A 22,230-nucleotide genomic window follows, 5' to 3' on the forward strand; every position below is an offset into this window, starting at 1 on the left:
TGGTCCGAGAGATTTTAACTTAGGGAGTAAATGTTCTCTACCAGTTGGAGATGTGCAAAGCACCGCAGCAGGGATGGCGGAGCGTGGGAAGGTGAGCAAGGCAAGTGTATCTAATAGAATGGGACAGACAGCTGCGCAGTCTCATGCACGTGTGATTACACACACACACACACACACGCACACACACACACGCACATACACATGTGCATGGCTGTCCTGGCAAGAGGGGATGTGAAAGGTAAAAGGGGGAGTTCCCGTGGTGGCACAGTGGAAACAAATCTGACTAGGAACTATGAGGTTGTGGGTTCGATCCCTGGCCTCGCTCGGCAGGTCAAGGATCCAGCGTTGCCATGAGCTGTAGGTCACAGACACGGCTCAGATCTGGTGTTGCTGTGGCTGTGGTGAAGCTGGCAGCTAAAGCTCCGATTCAACCCCTAGCCCCTTGCTCAGTGGGTTAAGGACCCCGAGTTGATGTGAGCTGTGGTACAGGTCACAGATGCAGCTTGGATCCTGCACTGCTGTGGCTGTGGCGTAGGCGGGCAACTACAGCTCCGATTAGACCCTAGCCTGGGAACCTCCATGTGCCCCAGGTGCAGCCCTAAAATGAAAAGAAAAAAAAAAGGTAAAAGGGAAAAGCCACCCCCCCCAAACAGAAGCTAGAACTGTGCAATCGCAAGGGGTCCCCTGGACCAACAGGTGACATGCTGGTCTCTCTATCCAGCTGTGGACAGTCTGCGAACCTCAGCTGAGACCGTGGGTGGGAGAGCAGCCCGCGAAGGGGCTGTCCCATCTTCACCCCCTCATCCCCCAGTGTGGCTGAAGCAGATGAGGAGGGAGGATTGCAGGGGGCACAGAGGTAGCGAGGGCAACATCCATCCCAGCCACACTCACTGCGCACTTCGTGCATTTGACACTCCCCCCTTTTTATAGTTGAGAAAAAGGCCCCACGAGGTTAAATAACCCCCTGATGGAAGGGGACCCAATTCCAGGTCTGGCTCCAGAGCCCATAAGCTGGAGCACCAGGCTGGGCCTCCCGTGTGTGACCGGAGTTCCCAGCAGGCCCTCAGGCTGTGTTTCCTTCTCTGGTCATTCCCCACGCGTGAGCCTTGACCTCAGTGTCACCCGTACAGCCAGTGAATAGCACCTCCATAGCACCAGCTTAAAAGAAAACAGCATTATTTGTCAGGCACACACAAAAACTCTGTAAAAATAAATACAATGGACTATAAACAAAGCTGTTTAGGGCTGGCTAGATTTAGGCGGCCAGCCCAGGCCCTGGACCTGCTGTCTTTGTTGAAAGCCGGGGTGGGGGGTGGGGGGTGTGTTTACAAACACCAGAGAGGTTTGAGGACACACAGCCCCACCAGAGACTTTTTCCCTGGTTCCCCCAGAGGAGTGACTCAGTGGTTCAGGGTTATTCACATCCAGTGCCCAACCCTGGCTTTGGGAAGTACCTCCTGGCTCCAGCACCAGCCACAACATCCTGGATACGGGTTGGCCGCCGGGCCAGGGGCTCCATACAAGGCATACTTGTCCCTTGAGAAAGTGATGCTGTGTGTCCTGGGATGGCCACAGCCTGAGAGCCCTTCAGACACGAATTCTTGGGGAACCAAAGCAGACTCCCTCGGAGACTAAAGTGAAATTGATCCTGACAGCCCAGAGAGCCAGGGTTTATGTGAATCAGCAAAAGGAAATACTTTCAAAGTAAGTCTTCTTGGACCATATTCGGAGGGAGATAGATTCCCAGTGAATCAGGATGTTTCAGAATGTTGGATGTTTCTCCTAAAGCTTCAGTTTCAAGAATTCAGGGAAAGCCCAGCTGCAGAGTCATCGCCTCATCACCCGCACCCCAGCCATGAGGATCTGAGTCGGGGTGGGAAGTGGGGGGCTGGGTCACCCCCCACTCCCAAGAGGACCCCCTCGCCCCCCCACGCCCCCCCACAGTCCCTTAAATAGTTCTCTGACATCCGAATTTATAATCTCAAGAGGAGTTCCCGTTGTGGCGCAGGGGTTAACGAATCTGACTGGGAACCATGAGGTCGCAGGTTCCATCCCTGGCCGTGCTCAGTGGGTTAAGGATCTGGTGTTGCCATGAGCTGTGGTGTAGGTCGCAGACGCGGCTCGGGATCTGGCGTGGCTGTGATGTGGGCCGGCAGCTACAGCTCTGATTCGACCCCTAGCCTGGGAACCTCCATATGCCGCGCCCTAAAAAGGCAAAAAAAAAAAAAAAGCAATTAAGGAAGAGATCGTTTGTGAAAAGCTGGCCTCTAGGTGCAACAGACCTCCAACTAGAAAGTAAGCACTAGTAATCGTTAGTGGGCCGAGGCAGGACAGCGCATCGTGGAGACTGTTCTAACGCGTTGTATTTTTGTCTGTAACAAAATTTCGTAGTCACTAACTCTGGACTCAGCCTTTTGAGATGGAGGGAAGGCCTGGGAGACAATGGAGAAGCCTTTGGCTTCAAAACACCAGGACTTGGCGTCTCGCACACGGTCTCTGTCCCAGCAGGAAAGAGGAGGCACTGTCACACTGGCTAAACTGAGGACACTTTCACCAGAGGATCTCTTGCCAGAGAGTGGACAGCATGTGGGGACCCTGCTGGTCGGGGCTCCACAGGGGCCTCAGATGACTCCTACCCCTGAGATTAGAGCCAGCAAGAGGAGGGGGCAGTTTCCAGAAGCTCCGGCCTTCAAGCTGGAGAGATTCCCTGGCAGGAGCTGTGCGTGGGCCCCACAGACGTGGAGCTGGGAGCCAGGGCCCTTCCTCAGCCTCCTGCGGGCAGCCCAGGGCCAAAGCCCATGGGAAGCCAGAGGGCAGTGACCTCAAGCCATGGTCCCCACAGTCCCGAGCTGGTGGTGGTGGTTGGGGGGCCTCCCCATACACACGCCCCGTCTCACCCAACGCAGGAAACTGGAGTCCGTTGCTGCAGGCTCCCAGCTTCTCTGGATCCTCAACCCTCCTGCTCTCTGCACATCTGAGGGAGAAAAGCCCTCAACTATGTTTTGAAAACGAGCAGAGTTTACCGCCATTAGCAAATAATTCGGATCCACCAGATCTGGGGACCCCCAGGTAGGCCTTGAGGGAAGGCCGCCCCTTCTCCAGGGGGAGCCAGCAGAGAGCGACCTGTGTGCTGTTACTGTCTGGGTGGAAGTGGCAGGCCCTGCGGGCAGCCTGAGGTCCCTACACTGGACAGGACCCCACGGGGACAGGGGATGCCCACTTCATTCTTCCACCGAGTTCCCAGCACTGGAAAAACACTCAATAATCCCTGTTGAGAAATGAATGCTTTGAACACATGACATGACCTCTGACCCCCAGTAGAATTTTCTTTCTGGCAGAAACCCTCAGAAAAGCATTCTAGGAGTTCCCTGGTGGCCTCATGGGTTAAGGACCCGGCATTGTCATTGCTGCAGCTCAGGTCACTGCTGTAGCGTGGGTTCATTCCCGGCTTGGGAACTTCTGCTGGCCAAGGGTGAGGCCAAAAAAAAACCTAACCAAACAAAAACCATTCTACTAGGTCTTTCTTCACTTCCTGCAACCCACCTCTTGGAAGAATCAAAAGGATTTGCTGTGCATTGCATCTCTTACGAGTTCACAATCCTGACCTCAACTCAGCTCGGGGTTTAGAGAAAGCTCTTCTGGGTGTTAATGGAATACCTTCTGCTTACTGTCCTACTGACTAGCCCAGGGTTTTTTTTTTGTTTGTTTCCCTAATGTATTCAAATCCCCAGAACTTTGGCTAATTTATCTCAAGCTGCATTAGGAGCGTGGAGCTGCATTAGGTGCTGGGGTTTGCATAGACTCCTCTAGCTGAGGAGCAGCTGCATGCTAGGTTTGGGCACTCAAGACACACACCCGCACACACACACACACTCACATAGGAGTTCCCTGGTGGCTCAGTAGTTAAGGATCTGGCATTGTTACTGCTGTGTCTCAAATTACTGCTGTGGTTCAGGTTCAGTCCCTAGCCTGGGAACTTCTGCATGCTGCAGGCATGGTCTAAACAAATAAAGACACAAGCGTGCACGTGCACACACTCACACACACACGTGCCCAGCTCTCACATCTTGCCCAGACAGCAGTGAGACACTGGCCAGAGCTCAAGGTCTGGCACCAGAAAGGTTGAAGCCCCACTTCCAGGTCTTGCCAGCAGTGGCACTTGGACAAGTCACCCCATCTCTCTGCACCTTGTTTCCTCTCCTGCAAGGCAAGCGTCCAGCCACTGCCCACCTCTCCACATGCGAGGCAGCTGAACTTGAAGAAGGAGAGAGAGGCTGTGTCAGGGCGAGCCCCCCTGGGCAGAAAGCATTCCACCTTTCCCCGGGGTTCAGGTGTGGGCTCAGCTCAGAACTGGAGGGCACGCTGTAGCCGTGACCCTGCCAGCGGCTTGGAAACCTTCTGGAGATCCTGTGTCTAATGCGCCTCCACTGCGTCAGGCTGGACCTGTCCTCCAGCCCGGCCCCCTCCCCAGAGCTCCTGCGGGTGTCTAAAGCTCCTCAGCCTTACAGGTTCAAGTCTAAACACGTGACCCTCTCTCTCCAAGTCAGCCCTCCCTCTTCAACCCCTTCGTAGGAGATGGCAGCACTGGGAGCAGATGGCAGCATCCTTGGTCCCTTCCCCACCCTCATCCCCAAACTCTGCATGTCCAGTCTTGCACCGGACCCATCAGTCTGCTTTCCTAAGCACCTCTGCAGTTCATCCTCCCCAGGCTCCATCACTCTGTGCCTAAATAGTGAGCAGCACCTGCGAACAGTCTCCCTGCTTCCACTCCACCCCCACCCCCACCCCCACCCCAGTCCCGTCCCTCAGCAGCCCCCAGGGCCCAACACGCATGCGCCTCGAGCTTCTTCCTGCCCCAGGGCCTTTGCACTTTCTGCTCCCTCTCCCAGACATCCTCTCTGCTGCCATCCTTTCACTCAGCTGACCCCTGCTCACTCTTGGGTCTCATAATAGATATCCCCTCAGCCCGCGCCTCATGCGGGTTTAGAACCCCGCCTTCCTGTGTCACAGGACTGTGCATTTTATTTCAGAGCACCCATGTCAGTTTTCTCTAATTTAGTGTTTCAGTAATGTCTGGCTTCTCCACAAAACTCCAGGAGGGCAGACACTGTGCCTGTTCTCACCTCCCGTCCTGGCACCCAGTGTGTGGTGGAAGCTTAATAAATATTCGTCAGTTCAGTGAAGGCCTCTGCGTCCCTTCCCTAGTGGAGAAGGCGTCTGTTTTACGGTCCCCAGACCCACCATCTAACAGCTTTTCTCCTCCCATCAGCCCGGCGGGGCCCCCGCTCACGTCCTCTGCGTCCAGATGTTCTCTGCCTGGAAGGAACCGATGTTCCTGTCGGTTCATAAGGACGCCGTGCCCACCGCTGCCTCTCTTGGGTGAGTCCGAGGGATTCCTCAATTTATTATTTATTGGGCGGGGCGGGCGGGCGGGGGCGATCAGTCTGGGGACCACCTAGGAGAGCGCCACCCTTCTCTCCGGGACCACAGTGGAAACAACAGGCAATGTTAGGTCCGAAGACAAAAATGCTTCAGGGCTGGCGAGGCCGGGGTTCACATCCCCGGAGGCCTGTCAGGGCCAGAGGGGGCGGATGGTGCTGTTTGGGGGGTGGGCGTGCAGGAGGAGAAGGACACATTCCTGGTGGCCAAGGCTGAGCGACCCCGGATGAACGTGGAAAGGAAGAGAGGAAACTCTAAAGGCAACACAAGAAATCGGACAGAGATGTGCCACGTCTCCATGGAGACGCAATGTCGCTGACCTTTGGGGACGGTCAGGACACTCTAAAGAGAGAAGGGGGTGGGGGAGGGGTGGAAACAGAGGAAAGGAGGGAAGTCCCAAGGGGGGCAGGGGGCAGTGACAGGAGGACAAAGGGGCGTGGGGCTCGGCCTGGGCCCCTCAGCCCCCCGGGAAGGTATGGGCCATCATGGAAATGATCAGATGGCCCCGTCAGCCGGGGCCATGAACCCGGGTCCTGTAACTCCTCATCAGGTCCCCACCCAGGCACCTTCTGATGGTTCTGTGGCTTCTCAGAGCCAGCTCTGAGCCATGTGCCATCCATTAGCTAGGACTACCTTGCCAGGGAATGAAGTAGCGTCTGCTGTGACCCTTGAGTGTCCAGAGAGCGAGACCATGAGAGACCACTCCCCAAGTCTGGGGCACTGAGGAAAGAGGTAATGGGGCCAAATGAGACCAAAGGCTGGACCAAGAGGACCAGTAAGGCAGGGCTGGGAGGGGGGTCTTACCTTCAGAGCCTCTGAGAGAAGCCCACCAGTTTCCATGGGTCAGGATTAGGGCGCCAGTGGGGATGGCTTGCCTCTGTTCCGTGACGTCTGGGGCCTCGGTGGGAAGACTCAAAGGCTGGGGGACTAGAAACAACCAAAGGCTTCCCTGGGGCCGGGGCATCCACATCCAAAGCGGCCGGTGGGCTGCTCTCCACGGAGCCTCTCCACGTGGTAGCTCAAGGGTCCTCCCAACCTGGCAGCTGGCCTCCCCCAGAGCCAGCAACCTTCTGTGCCAGCATCTCGGAACTTGCACACTGTCACGGCCACCCTGGGTGAGAAGCGAGTCACTCAGTCTGGCCACATTCCCTGGAAGAGGAATTAGAATCCACCTTTTTAGGGAGTTTCTAACTCAGCGGTCATGAACCTGACTAGTATCCCTGAGGATGCAGGTTCGATCCCTGGCCTTGTTCAGTGGGTTAAGGGTCCAGCATTGCCATGAGTGGTGGCGTAGGTCACAGATGCGGCTCGGGTCTGGCGTTGCTATGGCTCTGGTGTAGGCTGGCAGCTGCAGCCCTGATTGGACCCCTGGCCTGGGAACCTCCATATGCCACAGGTGCGTCTCTAAAAAGGGAAAAAAAAAAAAAGCTAGAGCCTTCCAGGACGTATAGGGGCTTTTCCTGGGAAATCCCAGAGGCAGTCAGCAGATTTTTTCCCAAAATCTGTTGCTCAGCTCCTCCCGCATGAGCCCATCCAACAATCAACTCCCCAGGAAGAGCCCCTGTACCTCACCTCCCTCATCCCCTCATGGGCCAGGAAAGGGCCCAGTTAATCCTGCCCCCTCTGCATCATGCTTTTGGCTTTTTGATGTGTCTTCATACCTGCTCTTTGATTTGAACCTTGCCGTGGCCATGAAAGGCAAGTCAAGAGAGAGCGATGCTCTACTCCAGAAAAAAACCAAATATAGAAGCTCAGAAAGGTCAAGCAATTTACCCAAGACCACACAGCTAGGATTGGAGCTGGTGTCTGTCCAACACCGAAGCCTCTCTGCCGAAGGTGGAGATGAATTAGCCTGAAGAGCAACGCTTCCAGGATTTCCCGTTGTGGCGCAGGGAAAACGAATCCAACAAGCATCACGACATTTCGGGTTGATCCCTGGCCTCTTTCAATGGGTTAAGGATCCAGCGTTGCTGTGGCTGTGGTGTAGGCCGGCAGCTGTAGCTCCGATTTGACCCTTAGCCTGGGAACCTCCATAGGCCACGGGTGCAGCCCTAAAAAGCAAAAAAAAAAAAAGAAAAGAAAAGAAAACAGCCAGACTTCCAGAAAGCGAGCTGCCCCCTGGCCTAAGTCTCATCCCAGAATGAAAGAGGAGCCAGTAGGTCAAAGATCAAGTCACCAACATAAGAGCAAGAACCTGCAAACCGTGGTGCTGGAGTTTGACATTGGTTATTTTAATAAGGTCACCAAAAATAGGTAATTATTCACATTTATGGAACCGTGTCCAGTGCGTACACAGTCTCAGATCCCCACCACAACCCTGAGAAGTGCATTTTGTTCTTCTCATTTTACAAGGTAGGACATTAAGTTTCAGGGGGGTTAGTTAATTTACCCAAGTCACACAGCTAATGAATGAGCCAGGATTTGAACCCAGAGGACTGTCTGAATCCCAGACTCCTGCCCTCCCTTTCCATCCAGCAACCTCTGACCATCCTCAATGCCACGCTGATAGAAGGTACCAAAACCTTCTTCGAGGAGTCAGAGTGTGGGCAGATGGGCTGCGGTTTTAGAGCCAGGCCAGAATCTCCCTGTCTGGCCTGATAGCATTCTGCTCCTCTAATAAATTACTCACCCACAGCCAGGCCAGGACAAGGAGAAAGAGAGCAGCTCCCTTGGGAGGGGCCCAGGCGATAAGGAAGGAATGTGCTAAGGATCCTCCCAGCATGGAGGCTTCCAAAGGTCCAGGGTCCAAGAAGACCCAGGCTTGTTAGTGTGGGAGAAGGATGCTGGCCAAGGACACACCCCAGTGGAGCCTGGAGGCGGAGACCACGAGCTCTCAGTTTAAGCCCGAGGAGCAGAGGCACCTTTGCAAGACCCGAGGACTCGGGTGCGCCAGTCCTGTTCCTGAACACGGCACAGCAGAGACCTGAGTTCCAACCCCTCCTCCTCCTGCATCCGTAGTTTCTCCTTCCCGCAACCTTGAGGTGTCACGGCCTCTTTTCCGCTTTCTTTCAGCGTCGACATGCTCAACCTCACCTCGCAAGTCCCGGAGCCCGCTCTCAACGGGACCCTTCCCCAGAGCAGCAGCTGCTTCCACTCGGACTGGTGGAACTGGCTCAACACCATCCAGGCCCCCTTCCTCTGGGTCCTCTTCCTCCTGGCAGCTCTCGAGAACATCTTTGTCCTCAGCGTCTTCTGCCTGCACAAGAACAGCTGCACGGTGGCAGAGATCTACCTGGGCAACCTGGCCATGGCGGACCTGATCTTGGCCTTGGGACTGCCCTTCTGGGCCATCACCATCGCCAACCACTTCGACTGGCTCTTCGGGGAGGTCCTCTGCCGCGTGGTGAACACCATGATCTACATGAACCTCTACAGCAGCATCTGCTTCCTCATGCTGGTCAGCATCGACCGCTACCTGGCCCTGGTGAAGACCATGTCCATGGGCCGGATGCGCGGGGTGCGCTGGGCCAAGCTCTACAGCCTGGTGATCTGGGGCTGCACGCTGCTCCTGAGCTCGCCCATGCTGGCCTTCCGGACCATGCACGAGTACGCGGCCGAGGGCCACAACGTCACCGCCTGCATCATCAAGTACCCCTCGCGCAGCTGGATGGTGTTCACCAACATCCTCCTCAACTCCGTGGGCTTCCTGCTGCCCCTGAGCATCATCACCTACTGCACCGTGCAGATCCTGCAGGTGCTGCGCAACAACGAGATGCAGAAGTTCAAGGAGATCCAGACGGAGAGGAAGGCCACGGTGCTGGTCCTGGCCGTGCTGCTGCTGTTCGTCGTCTGCTGGCTGCCCTTCCAGATCAGCACCTTCCTGGACACGCTGCTGCGCCTCGACGTCCTCTCGGGCTGCTGGGACGAGCACGTGGTCGACGTCCTCACGCAGATCGCCTCCTACGTGGCCTACAGCAACAGCTGCCTCAACCCGCTGGTGTACGTGATCGTGGGCAAGCACTTCCGCAAGAAGTCGCGGGAGGTGTACTGGCGGCTGTGCGGGAAAGTGGGCTGCGGGCCCGAGCCCAGCCAGACGGAGAATTCCCTGGGCACGCTGCGCACCTCCATCTCCGTGGAGCGCCAGATCCACAAACTGACCTAGGCGACGCGGAGCAGCCGGGGAGCGGAAGCCGCCAGGGCTGCTAGTGCGCATGACCATTGGTGGACAGCAAATCCCGTGCGTGGCCTTGGGCGGTGCGTCTGGGGTCTCCCGTAAAACTCAGGAGCTGAATCCCCACCGGCCCAAGTTGCAGGGAGCAGTGTCGGGAGGTTGGCGTGATCTGGTACACAGCCAACAGCCCATAACATGCCAGTGTTATTGGTCAGGTTCGCTGCCACCCCTGGGCCAGTCCGCCCCTTCCCAGGAGTGGAGGGAGCCTGGGGGCAGGGACGGAGCGACTGAGCTTCCTTCCCACGGGATGTCCCACCCCGCCCCAGCATGACAGCTCAGATCTCCAGCAATGCCACCCAGCTTTGGTGCCACGGCTGAGTGTCCCACGCATGGGCCCGGCTGCCATCTCGCCTCGGGTTTCTTCAAACCGCTCAGCTAGGACTTTGGAGGCTGAGTCTCAGGTTAATGAAAGTGAAACCCTGAGGTCCCCGGTAAGAACCCGGAGACCAGGATTTTTTGTTCCCCGCGTGGAAAGACAAGGTGCCAAAGAAGCCAATAAGCACTTATGCAGCACTTGCTGTGTACACAGCATCGAGTTCCGTGGGTAAGAAAAGAAAAAGAAAATACAGCCTCCATCTTGAAGGAACCTGCGGACTCGTGGTAATTCAGGGTCTGCAACCGCCAGAAGGCGGTTCAAGACGCGGTCAGGCAAGGCACCGTGGGCGACGCGGGCTGGCGGGGCGAGAAGCAGACGCCCCCAGCTCAGCCGATAACTAGTTGCACGCGGCTGCGTCTCGGCCTGGGTTTGCTCCTCTGTAAGACGAGGTTGTTGTGGGGAATAAAGGAGGTAACAAGCAGGGAAGTGCTTTGACACATGAAAGGTGCTATCTAAATGTGAGGCGTCACTGTGCCCACAGAACGGAAGTAAGTTCATCTCGAAGAGAAAGACACAGGTTCAGCCAAAGGCCTGTAGAATCGGTCTTGTAGCTAATGGTTGTGTAAAGCACCCGTTAGTGTCTGACACATAATAGGTGTTCAATAATGTTAGCTCCCTTCCACCACCTGTCCTTCCCATCAACCTGCCCCACCCCCACCCCCGCCCCCGACACACACACACACACACACACACAAGCATTTTCGGTAAGGTCACCTGTTCGGTGGAGATGGGAGAAGGCCCTCCCCAACCCGCCTCCAGTAAGTTATTGGCGCAAAGCAGCTACTGCGCAGGGGCCAGGGCTCCGCCTCTTGTGGGAGGGGCTGAGGGCGGGGCGGGCAGTGATGGGCGGGGCAGGGAGCAGGTACCAGGTGTCAGGCCAGAAGAAGCTGGACCAAGCATCGTTGGCCAGAGGCTTTATGGACAGCCTTGGCCCCAAGCCCTAGGACCTCTGGGAGATTTGTTTCTTCTTTCTCTATGGGTGTGCAGCCTGCTTCCTGTGGCCGGCCCACAAAGAGATAAGGAGAATGCACCACCCAGGCGCCAACAACAATTGCTTAGAGTCGAGGCAGGGAGGGGCGCTCCATAGCCCTGGAGTTCGGGAGCTACAGAGGGTAATGTAGGCAGCGCCGGGGAAGCACCCACTTGTTCTAAATGGGTGGTTTGGGGCAGGCTCTCCCTGGAGGATAGCACCTATAGGACCAGGCAGATTAGATGACAAAGATCCCACAAATCCCAAGCAATCCTGCTCTGGATTTTAAAAGAGAAAGCGTCCAAGTTGCCACTGTGATGTAGCATTGTCGCTGCACCTGCTCAGGTTGCAGCTGCGGCTGGGATTCAGTCCCTGGCCTGAGAACTTCCATATGCCATGGGTGCAGCCAAAAAAAAAGAGAGAAAGGGTCAAAAATGATCTCCTCTCCATCCCAGCCTTTTTTTCCCCCCCTGCCAATCATCTTCTGCCCCAATGAATATACACACTTGTAGCTGGAGAAAGAAAACAGGTGAAATAAGAAGTAAGAACGATTTAGTATTAGAATGAAGTTAAACCATGAACATATGGGGGGGGGACTGGGCTTTGGAGTGTGTGACACTCTTTCATCAGCAGGTGTGCATGATCTGAGAGTCTCCTGTGGGCAGAGCCGCATCACAGCCCTGGGCTCTCAGTGGTCATTTAGGGTCTGTGTGTGGTCTAAGGGGCAGCCTGTCCGTGGAAGAGGAGTTGCCCCTTGGGTTGTGCTGATTCCGTGATGAAGAATGTCTGTCCTGTGAAAGACCCAAAAAGCTCTTCCTTTGTAAAGAGGGAGCATTTCGCAAATGAGGAGAAATGGCTGAACCCCGTACACATGTGTCTTTTCTGTCCAGCATAATAAATGGATGAGGCCTTTTTGCGTCATTCTCTCATTTGTTACAACTCACCAAACCCTGAATCTTGTCAGGGGCCCTGACATGAGCAGTTAGAAGCCGTGGCTGTCAGGAGGGCAGTGGGCCCATTTATTTCCAGTCAGCCTACTACAGCGTTTCTGCCATGTGTATCAGTGGTGTCGAAGCTACTGTGGTTGTGTTTCCCTAAAAGTAAAAGAATTTTGCTTATATATACCCAGGATGGACACTTATTAACATGTATTACAATGTACATTCTAGGGAGTTCCTATTGCAGGCTCAGTGGGTTAAGAACCTGACTAGCATCCATGAGGATGAGGGTTCGATCCCTGGCTTTGCTCAGTGGGTTAAGGATCCAGCGTCGCCCCAAGTCGCAGTGTGGGACTCAGATGTGACTCAGATCTGGTGGTGCCGTGGCTGTGGCCATGGGCCGGCAGTTGGGGCTCCAATTCAAACCTAGCCTGGGAACTTCCATATGCTGCAGGTGTGGCTATGAAATTAATAAATAAATTTTTAAATTTTTTAAAAACTAAAAAAAAAAATTAAAATAAAAAAATAAAATGTACAGTCTAAAATATACTCCGGTAGAAATTTAAGAAATTTTACCAAGATTTGAGTATTTCCTCCCATCCTACATTCCTACCTTGGTAACTCATTACAAATCTCCCACTGGGTGCCCGTAAACCCCCCATGAGGCCCTAGAATCTCAAGGATGGCAACAATTTAATCATTCATGCACATGATGTATATCTATTGAGTGCCTTCCTTTTGATTTCCATTTGGCAAGGTCTAAATCAAACAGCTGTCTAACCACTGCTTGCATACTCCCAGTGATGGGGATCTCATTACCGACTCCATTTGGGGACCCCTTCAGTACTCACATATTCATTCATTCACTCATTCATTCAATAAAACTTGCATTCTGTGGCTACAGAAATGGCACTGCTTTGTCTACCCGTCTCTCCATCCCTGCAGGAAGCCTGGGCTCATGAGGAAGGGCACCCTGTCTCCCTCCCACCTAGTGAATCAGCACCTCCTTTAGATTCCACCTAACGTCTCTGAGATTTGGGAGGATTTTTGCCTACAGAGTAAGAATCTGGGGATGGTGGAGATTAAGTGAGATAAGGGTGTTCTAGTGGATTGAATAGTGTCCCCCCAAATTCACATCCACATGGAACCTCAGGATGTGCCCTTGTTGGGAATAAATCTTTGTGGACGTAATTAAGATGAGGTCGGGACTTCCCATTGTGGCTCAGCAGTAATGAATCCAATGAATATCCATGAGGATGCGGGTTCGATCCCTGGCCATGCTCAGTGGGTTAGGGATCTGGCGTTGCCATGAGCTACAGTGTAGGTCACAGACGTGGCTTGGATCCCTCATTTCTGTGGCTGTGGTGTAGGCCGGTAGCTGCGGCTCCAGTTTGACCCCTAGTCTGGGAACCTCCATGTACAGTGGGTGTGGCCCTAAAAAGACAAAAAAAAAAAAGTTAAGATGAGGTCCTCCTGGATGAAGATGGACCTACCCTCAATGATGAGCATCCTGATAGGAAGAGGCGAGGATGCACAGAGACGTGGAGACCAGGACGTGAGAAGATGGAGACAGAGATGGGGGTGATGCTTCTATAAGCCAAGGGCCTCCAGAGGTTGCCTGGAACCACGGGAAGCCGGGCAGAGGCCAGGGCCCAGGTTCTCCCCCGGAGCTTCCAGAGGAAACAACACGGCTGACACCTTGATTTTGGACTCCTGGCCTCCTGGGCTGTGAGAGAATGAAGTTCTGCTCCTTTAAGCCTCTCCCTTTGTGGTACCTTGAACCAGCTGCTCTGGGAGACGAATGCAGGTGCCTTAATGGTTCTGAGCTCATCCCTGAGGTCGCCTGTCACAGTCCACACATGGCCCTTCCCCCAACAGCAGAGAGGGAACCAGACCCAGACACCACCTTCCAGTCTCCTGGGGGTTAGAGATGCCAGTCGGTGATGGAGGGTTTCTAAGAAAGAATATACTGCCTTATAGAATTTTAGAGATTTCTTCAAAGGGGGGATCCTGAGCCCTTTCTCAAGGTCATGTAGCCCATTAGGGGCTGGCTCAGGCTCCCAGCGTGTGTGTGCCTTTGGCCTCAACACCCCATCTCTGCTAACCCAGGACTGGGGGCCACCCTGCTTCTCTCCTCCTTCCCCCAAAGGCAGGCGGATTCCCAGAGTCTCAAACTACAATAAGAAGAGGCCACAGGACCCAGCTCCCAGTTTCCCGACTGCCCAGCCACCATGCCCACCTTGGCAGGAGGCTGTATAAAAAACTCTGAAAGATGGCCCAAGATGGGGCTCCGAGGCCCCCCGGACACCTCCCTCCACACTGAGTCACGGCACGGCCCACTCAGTGGGCCCGCCTGTCCACCTCCCCTGTCCTGGCTGAGATGAAGCACAGCCCACGTCACCCCTCCTGTGCGGACACCCCACTGTCCAGCGCAACAGCCAAGTGATAAAACCAGAACCGCCCCCAGTTGGCTGCTGACCAAGGACCAGCTACGTCGCATCCTCACACGTGATCCCCAAACTCAGAGAAGAGGCCCACTTCACAGATGAAGGCACTGAGGCGCCAGGAAGCAGTGTAGAAAATGACCCATGTCCACCCAGCTCAGCCGTGACGGGGCTGGGATTTAGACCCACGGCCAGGCCCGCCCACCCTGACTTCCACGTCGGCCCTCAAGGACCAGGGTCTTTGCTTTGGAATCAGATGCTTGCACAAAATGCCTGTCCCCCTGGAGGAAGACAAAGCAGTGAGACCCCCCCCACACCTTGACAGCTGGGTGGCCTTCTGGGGACGTCTACCCCTCACCCTTAGGCTCTGTCGCGGAAGAAGAGAACCTCTCCTGCAGCACCCCCGCTCCATTAGTTGCCCGAATTCTTTCTCTCCAGCTCAATCCTGACATCGTTTTCTTCCAGAAGTGCAGGGCCCCCTTCCAATATGGCAGCTGTTTTGGTGCCAGCTTTGTTTGTTGCCACAACAACAAAGCCTGGTTCCTGATTGGTCAAATGAGACTGAGGAATGCAATCACTACAGGCTGCAGAGATATGTATTAAAGGTCCTGAGAAGGCCTGCAGTCAAGAGGCCTGTCCACTCTGCTCTGTCGCACGTGGGGCTTTGTCTAACCCGGGGCTCCCAGACTTGATGGGTGCAGAATCTGCTCTCCATCGCCTGCAACTTCCTACTCTGCTCGCCAGTGTCTCCTTCTCTACCTGTTTAAATGTTGGAAATCCAGAGTTCCCTGGTGGCTCAGAGGGTTAAGGATCCAGTGTTGTCACTGCTGCAGTGTAGGTTCAATTCCTTGCCTGGGAACTTCCACATGTTTGGAAGTTCCCCTGTGGCGCAGCAAGTTAAAGATCCAGCCTTGCCCCTGATGTGGCACAACTGCTGCTTGGGTTCAATCCCTGGCCCAGGAACTTCCACATGCCACGGCGGTGGGGAATAAAAGTTGGAATTCCTCAGCCTTCCATCTGACTCTCTCTCTCTCTTTTTTTTTTTTTTTTTTTTTTTTTTTGGCTTTTTGCCATTTCTTGGGCTACTCCCACGGCATATGGAGGTTCCTAGGCTAGAGGTCCAATGGGACCTGTAACCGCCCACCTATACCAGAGCTGTAACAACGCTGGATCCAAGCCATGTCTGCAACCTACACCACAGCTCATGGCAACACCGGATCCTTAGCCCACTGAGCAAGGCCAGGGATCGAACCTGCAAACTCATGGTTCCTAGTCGGGTTTGTTAACCACTGAGCCATGGCGGGAACTCCATGAATCTCTCTTGACATCTCTCGACCCGGCCCACTTAACTAATCCCAGCCAGGATCACGGCTCTAAATACCTTCTGTGATGCTGAGTCTTACAGGTCAGCAGGGCTGGGTTCTGGCACCCAGTTATTTAATCAAATACAAATCGAGGTGCTTCTGCGAAGTATTTTGTGGATGTGGTGAGCATCTCCAATCAGCTGACTTGAAGAAAAGGGAGATTATTCTCAGTTGGGTGGGTGGGGCTCCTCCCAGCAGTGGGAAGGCCCTCAGAGCCCAAACGGTGGTTTACTGAAAAAGGGAAAATTCTGAGAGTTCCCATCATGGCTCAACAGAAATGGATCCTACTAGTATCCATGGGGATGCAGGTTCGATCCCTGGTCTTGCTCTGTGGGTTAAGGATCCGGCGTTGCTGTGAGCTGTGATACAGTCTGCAGAAGCAGCTCGGATCTGCTGTGGCTGTGGCATAGGCCAGTGGGTGCCGCTGCAATACCCCTAGCCTGGGAACTTGCATATGCCACAAAAAGCAAAAAAAAAAAAAAAAAAAAAAAAAAAGAGAGAGAGAGAAAAATTCTGCTCCAAGACTACAGCTTCAGCTCCTGCCAGGCAGATGTGGGGCTTGTCAGGGACCCCTTACAATGATGTGAGCCAATTTTTTGAAATAAATCCCTAGATAGATAGATGGATGGATAGGGAAACAGAGAGAGAGAGAGAGAGACCCTCTTGGTTCCGTTTCTCTGGAGAGCCCTGACTGATACACACCCATGCTAAAAAGTCTCTTGGGATGAATCTTCTGAGCCGAATGCCTGCTGGAGACCCACGTGTAGACATTGCCCACACGCACCTCCAATCCAGATCCACAGCCGGGCTTTTGGGTTCTCCTTTGGGAAAACACGTTCCTCCCTCCATCTTCCTCCTCTCAGTAAATAGTACCGCCTCGTTTCCCCCAGAAAAATCTTTAACCCCTCCTCTTTCCCACACACCACCAGCTACTCCTCGTTCTACCTCCAAATGACATCTCAGACCCCTCCCCACCGTCAGCTCTTCTTCCAGCCTTGAATCTTCCAGCCCACCTGCCACACAAGAGCTAGGAGGTTCTTTTCAAAACTTGGAAACCCAGAGTTCCCGTGGGGGCGCAGTGGGTTAAAGATCTGGCTTGTCTCTGTGGAGGCACGGGTTCGATCCCTGGCCTGGCATAGGGGGTTAAGGATCAGTGTTGCTGCAGCCATGGCGTAAGCCGCAGCTCCAGCTCGGATTTGATCCCTGGGCTGGGAACTTCCACATGCCACGAGTATGGCATTCCTATATCTCTGTCCCTCCAGGGCCCACACAGGGCCTGGCACCTGCAAGTGGTTTGGGACCTGCACGTGGGTACAGAGACAAGCTGTTGATATTCCTCTATGTAAATAAATAGGGTTCTAAAGTCATTCAGTGAATATTTACTCAGCACGTCAGCCCTGTTGGGGGAGTTGGGAACACGACTCGAACCCAAAGAGAGAAATACTTTGCCTGGGGCCGCTCACATTCTGGAAGGAGAGACAGGAAGGAAAAGATAAACAGAGGGAAGTCACCAGGTGATGATGGCTAGGACACACTGGGAGGCCGGGCAAGCGGAGGAGAGGCTGTTTCAGGGAAGAGCTCTCTGATAATGCGGTGGTTGTGGGGCCCAGAAGGACCGGGAGAGTAAGCACGGAGGTCCCTATGGGAAGGGTGCTCCGGGCAGAGGGAATGGCCAGTGCAAAGGCCCTGAGGTCGGAGAGGATGTGGCTTGTTCAAAACAGAGCAGGGAGGAGTTCCCAGAATGCCTCAGTGTGTTAAGAACACAACTGGTATCCATGAGGATGTGGGTTTGATCCCTGGCCTTGCTCTGACGGTCAAGGATGTGGCGGTGCCGCGAGCTGCAGCGTAGCTGGAAGACTCCAGCGTTGCTGTGGCTGTGGCTGCAGCTCTGATGTGACCCCTAGCCTGGGAACTTCCGTATGCCACAGGAGTGGCCCTGAGAAAAAACCAACAAACAAAAAAACAGAGCAGGGAGGCCAAGGGGAGTAGGCAGAGAGAGACACACACACACTCAGAAAGGCAGCAGGAGGCAGGGCACTGTCTTTTCAGGCCCCTGTTAGACCTTAGTGTCCTCCTGGGCCTGGACAGGGCAGCGGAGGGCTTCAGGCAGAGACACACCGTGGTCTGGCTTAGGCTTTAGAACACCAAGGAATCAGCCGATGGTCCCGGCTCCAGGCCCCATCTGAGTGTTGTCCCTGGGGGTTGCCCGAGCCCCAGTGTGCCAGGCCCCAGGCTGTGTTCCCTCAAGGAATTCTCCAGCTCCCCCAGAGGAGGATCTGATGGCCCAGGTGATGGAGAATTTTCCATGGATTTCCTTAAACTTTCCTGGCCCATGGAACCACTGTCCCAGTGGAGCTTTCTCTGCCAAGAGGCTGGTGCCCAGAGCCCTTGGCTTCTAAATGGCTGTGAACTCAGGCCAGGGCTGCAGCTGCAGCTGCCTGAATATCCAGGACACACTCAGGTCTGCAGCTGTGTCCCTGCAGATTCCAGGCCTTTGCGCCTTGTTAGACCTACAGTGAGGCTTTTATATTTTTATCCCCCTGACATCACAGCCCCATCCACCCTGCAGGCTGCAGTCCCCTGTTCTCTACCGTGGCATCTCCTGCACTTGGCTGCCCACTCACCCGCCTCGTCCAGTGGAGCATGAGTGGCCCAGGGCAGACACTGAGCCGTCCTCTCTGCTCCCAGGGGCCGAGCTCACACCCAGCCCCCCACAGCTGCTCCCCACATGTTTGCAGAACAGCGGGGAAAACATTGCTCAGACCTGTGCTCACAAAGGAGCAGAGGTGGAGTTCCCTGGTGGCTCAGTGGGCTAAGGACCCGAGTTGTCTCTGCTGTGGCTCTGGTTATAGCTGTGGTGCAGGTTCGATCCCTGGCCCGGAAACTTGCACATGCCATGGGAATGGGCACAAAAACAAAAAGGAGCAGAGGTTACAACAGGGCTTGAATGATGATGGATGGGCATTTAGCAGAGAGGACCAGGACTGCGGTTTCCTCCAAACGCTCACAGGCGGGCAAGTCCAGATGCTTGCAGCCCGTGAGATGCCCCTCGCGCCAAAACAGGAGGACAGGGGAGAGGGTGGCTCCCGGTGATAGAGCAGGACCACAGAGGGGGTCTGTGAATTCCCAGGAGGTGGGCCCTTGAAGTGACAAAATGCGAGCGCTTCTTCTAGCCCGAAGTCAACATCAGAAAGCGAGGAGACTGGTTTGGGGTTCTTTGCTGCAGACTTACTTGTTGCAGCACTGTCTAAAACTAAGACCGGAAGGAAAGCTTGGGCCGAGATGAAAGAGCATGAGCAGGATCGTCACAAGAGCGCCGCCTCTCTCCTTGGCGGGAAATTGCCCGCAGTGGTTTCCTTCCTTTATCACAGAGGAGATGCCACATATTACTGTAACAATACATGGTAATAGATGCCATGTGCCATATGTTGTCATGGACACCATGCGCTAAGGACAGAGTGGGACCCCTGAAGACACCTGGCATGTAGACGTCCTCTGTAGAGACGTTCTGAGCTAAATATGTCTGAGTCTTTAACGTGAAGCAGCTGCTACATGTGCGTAGAAAAGAGAAGAGGCAAAGGGACCCCAGGGCCTAGCAAATGGAGAGCTGGAAAGTGACCCTGAAGGTCACGGTGGGGATGTGACCTCTGTGTTCCCAAGATCCTCAAATTCCAGCTCGTCCTTCCCTTGCCTCTGCGCTGAGCAGAGTCTAAGCCCACATGTATCTGCACGAGGTCCCCCTCTGTTATGTTAAGGTCAACCCCAGGAGGTTTGGCCTGTCCCACCCTGCTGGCTAAGGCACTTGTTTGTGCCTTATAATGGTATCTGTCATAACAATTGTAAATCAGTTAAAATAATCATTTTAAATCTGTTCAAATAACTTTTTACACATTAAAAGCCATTCTGGTTTGTTTTTTGTTGTTGTTGTTGTTGTTGTTTTGTTGGGGTTTTTTTGTCTTCTCTAGGCCGCACCTGTGGCATATGGAGGTTCCCAGGTAGGGGTCTAATCAGAGCTGTAGCCACCAGCCTACACCAGCGCCACAGCAATGCCAGATATGAGCCACATCTGCAACCTACACCACAGCTCAGGGCAACACTGGATCCTTAACCCACTGAGCAAGGCCAGGGATCGAACCCACAACCTCGTGGTTCCTAGTCGGATTCGTTAACCACTGAGCCACAACGGGAACTCCCATTCTGTTTCATTAACATGTAATCCGTTTGCACATAATCTAAGCAAAGCCTTTCATAATCCACTGTAGGACCCTCCATCAGAATTCCGATTGAAGGAATCAGAAGCATTCTTGTTCTGATAAAATGACTTGAGAATTGTGATTTCTATGGCTTATGAGACAGGGGCTAATTATTTGGTGGACATGGATGTACATTAATTCCACGTACTGCTCGGGGATGGGTGGCCTATTCTTTTCTTGATATCTGTGAAGATGTCTTTACGTCGACCCTATCAACTAGAATTCACGGCATCCAGCTATTGCTTTTATCAATACCTACACTGCCCACCCCAGCCAAGTGTCCCAGGACCCAGGCGACTTCCATCCGGCACAGCTCACACCACTCTCAGCCTCGGCCCCTCTTCTCCACTTGCCAGAGGCCCGAGGTCCCTTCTAGACGTGAGGGCTCCCTCCTCCCGCCCTCAGCCCCCAGAATTCAGGTTCCCACAGCCCCAAGGCAAAGGGAGACCCTCTCTCCCTGGACCAAGGCCCACTTCCCATTCCCAACCCGAGTGAGCAGCAGCGGGAACATCCACTTTCTTTGCAGAACTTTCCATTGCCCCGCCCCCCGCAGGGTCCCCACGGCCTGGCAAGGCGGCCTCGGGGTCATTTCCCAAAACACCGCTTACTCAGCCCTCACTCGTGGCAGCGTTTGGGGTCCCAACCATCCAGGGCGGGGGGGGGGGGGCTGCCACACACTGGGCACTCCTCACAGCCCCCGAGGCCAAGCTGAGACGGGAGCTGTGTGCCCTCTCCGGGCAGGACTGGTGTCAGGATCCCCTGTGGGGAACACGTGCTGGAGCAGGAAGACAGCGCCTGAGAACAGATCCTTCCAGACCAGTCCCGTCTCCACTCCCATCGAAAAGAGGAAAGCCAGGAGTTCCCCGCGTGGCGCAGTGGAAACAGTCCGACCAGGAACCAAGACCAGTATCCATGGGGCTTTGGGTTCGATCCCTGGCCTCGCTCAGTGGGTTAAGGATCTGGCATGGCTGTGGCTGAGGTGTAGGCTGGCAGTGTAGCTCCAATTTGACCTCTAGCCTGGGCACCTTCATATGTCATAGGTGTGGCTCTAAAAAGAGAAAAAGATGAAAGAAAGAAAGAAAGAAAGAAAGAACGAAAGAAAGAAAGAAAGAAAGGAGAGAGAGAGAGAGAGAGAGAGAGAGAAGGAAGGAAGGAAGGGAAGGAAGAAAGAAAGATGGACAGAGAGACAGACGACTTTCCAGGAGGCAGGACTAGCGTGTAGGGAGGGGATTACGTTCCAGAAGCGGAATCAAGCCCCAGGGTGGACGCCTTCTCCTGCATGTATGGAGGAAGTTGGAAATGTCTTAATATGCAGGAGCTGAGATGGAAAGCAGGCAGCACTCAGTCAAAGGCTCTTGAGGTCTGACTTTTTTTTTTTTTTTTTTTTGGCTATTTAGGGCCACACCCGTGGCATACGGAAGTTCCCAGGCTAGGGGTTAAATTGGAGCTGCAGTGCTGGCCTACCCCACAGCCACAGCAACCTGGGATCCAAGCTGCACCTGTGACCTACACCACAGCTCGCGTAACGCCAGATCCTTAACCCACTGAGCGAGTCCAGGGATGGAACCCATGTCCTCATGGATCCTAGTTGGGTTCATTACTGCTGAGACAGAAGGAACTCCTCCAGCTGACTCTTAAAAGCCAGACATTTCTAACTGTCTGAACATGAGCTCCTGAGTGGTTCAACTTGATAAATGCAGACTTACATCAAAACTAAACTTCAGAACTGCCAGGGAAGATTAGGGGAAGGCGCATCTGATCTTACTCAACACTGCACATGGCATGACTCAAGCTCTTCCTGGCTCAGTTTATTTCATGGGGTCCGTACTGATGGATTCTTGGCAATGTACCCTTCAGGACCAAAATTCCAAAGGGGACATTCAAGTCCGCTCCCACGAAAGCTGCTGCCCAACCCCAGACAGTTAGGTCCCCAGACTGGGCAAAGTCATCACTCAGTGTCCGCCGACGCAAGGCGAGGCTCATGGGGACTCAGAGATGCCAAAATGTGTTTTGAGGGCATGCTGGCTGCAGTACCCCTCTTGGCGGGAGCTCAAAAGCCTCCCCAGATATTACCCAAAGAAAGAAGGAGGTGGTGGCTGGATAATGCTTGCCAGCCCCGAAGTGCAAAGTGGTTTTCTTTCAAAATCCCAGCTTGCTTCCTCTGTCTGGAAGGCTCACTTGGGGGCAGTCCCGCCAATGACATCACTGGAGGGGGGGTTATGTAATTTAAGGCCGCCAACTTCTACCGTGCTTCCCAGAACAGCGAACACCTCCG

The 22,230-nt window shown here is 54.2% G+C and overlaps 1 protein-coding gene across 2 annotated transcripts in view; it reads left to right on the plus strand.

Moving 5' to 3' along the window:
• BDKRB2 (bradykinin receptor B2) overlaps positions 1–11,868 on the plus strand; it is a 33,384-nt gene extending 21,516 nt beyond the window's left edge. For both annotated transcript variants that reach the window (XM_021099674.1, XM_005666427.3), the window contains exons 2-3: positions 5,270–5,379; positions 8,452–11,868. In XM_021099674.1, coding sequence (XP_020955333.1) covers positions 5,270–5,379; positions 8,452–9,541 — 1,200 coding nt within the window. In that variant the 3' untranslated portion in view covers positions 9,542–11,868. The remainder of the gene's footprint in view (positions 1–5,269; positions 5,380–8,451) is intronic.

The sequence above is a fragment of the Sus scrofa genome, chromosome 7, assembly GCF_000003025.6.
Source record: "Sus scrofa isolate TJ Tabasco breed Duroc chromosome 7, Sscrofa11.1, whole genome shotgun sequence".
In the NCBI taxonomy this organism is placed as follows: domain Eukaryota; kingdom Metazoa; phylum Chordata; class Mammalia; order Artiodactyla; family Suidae; genus Sus; species Sus scrofa.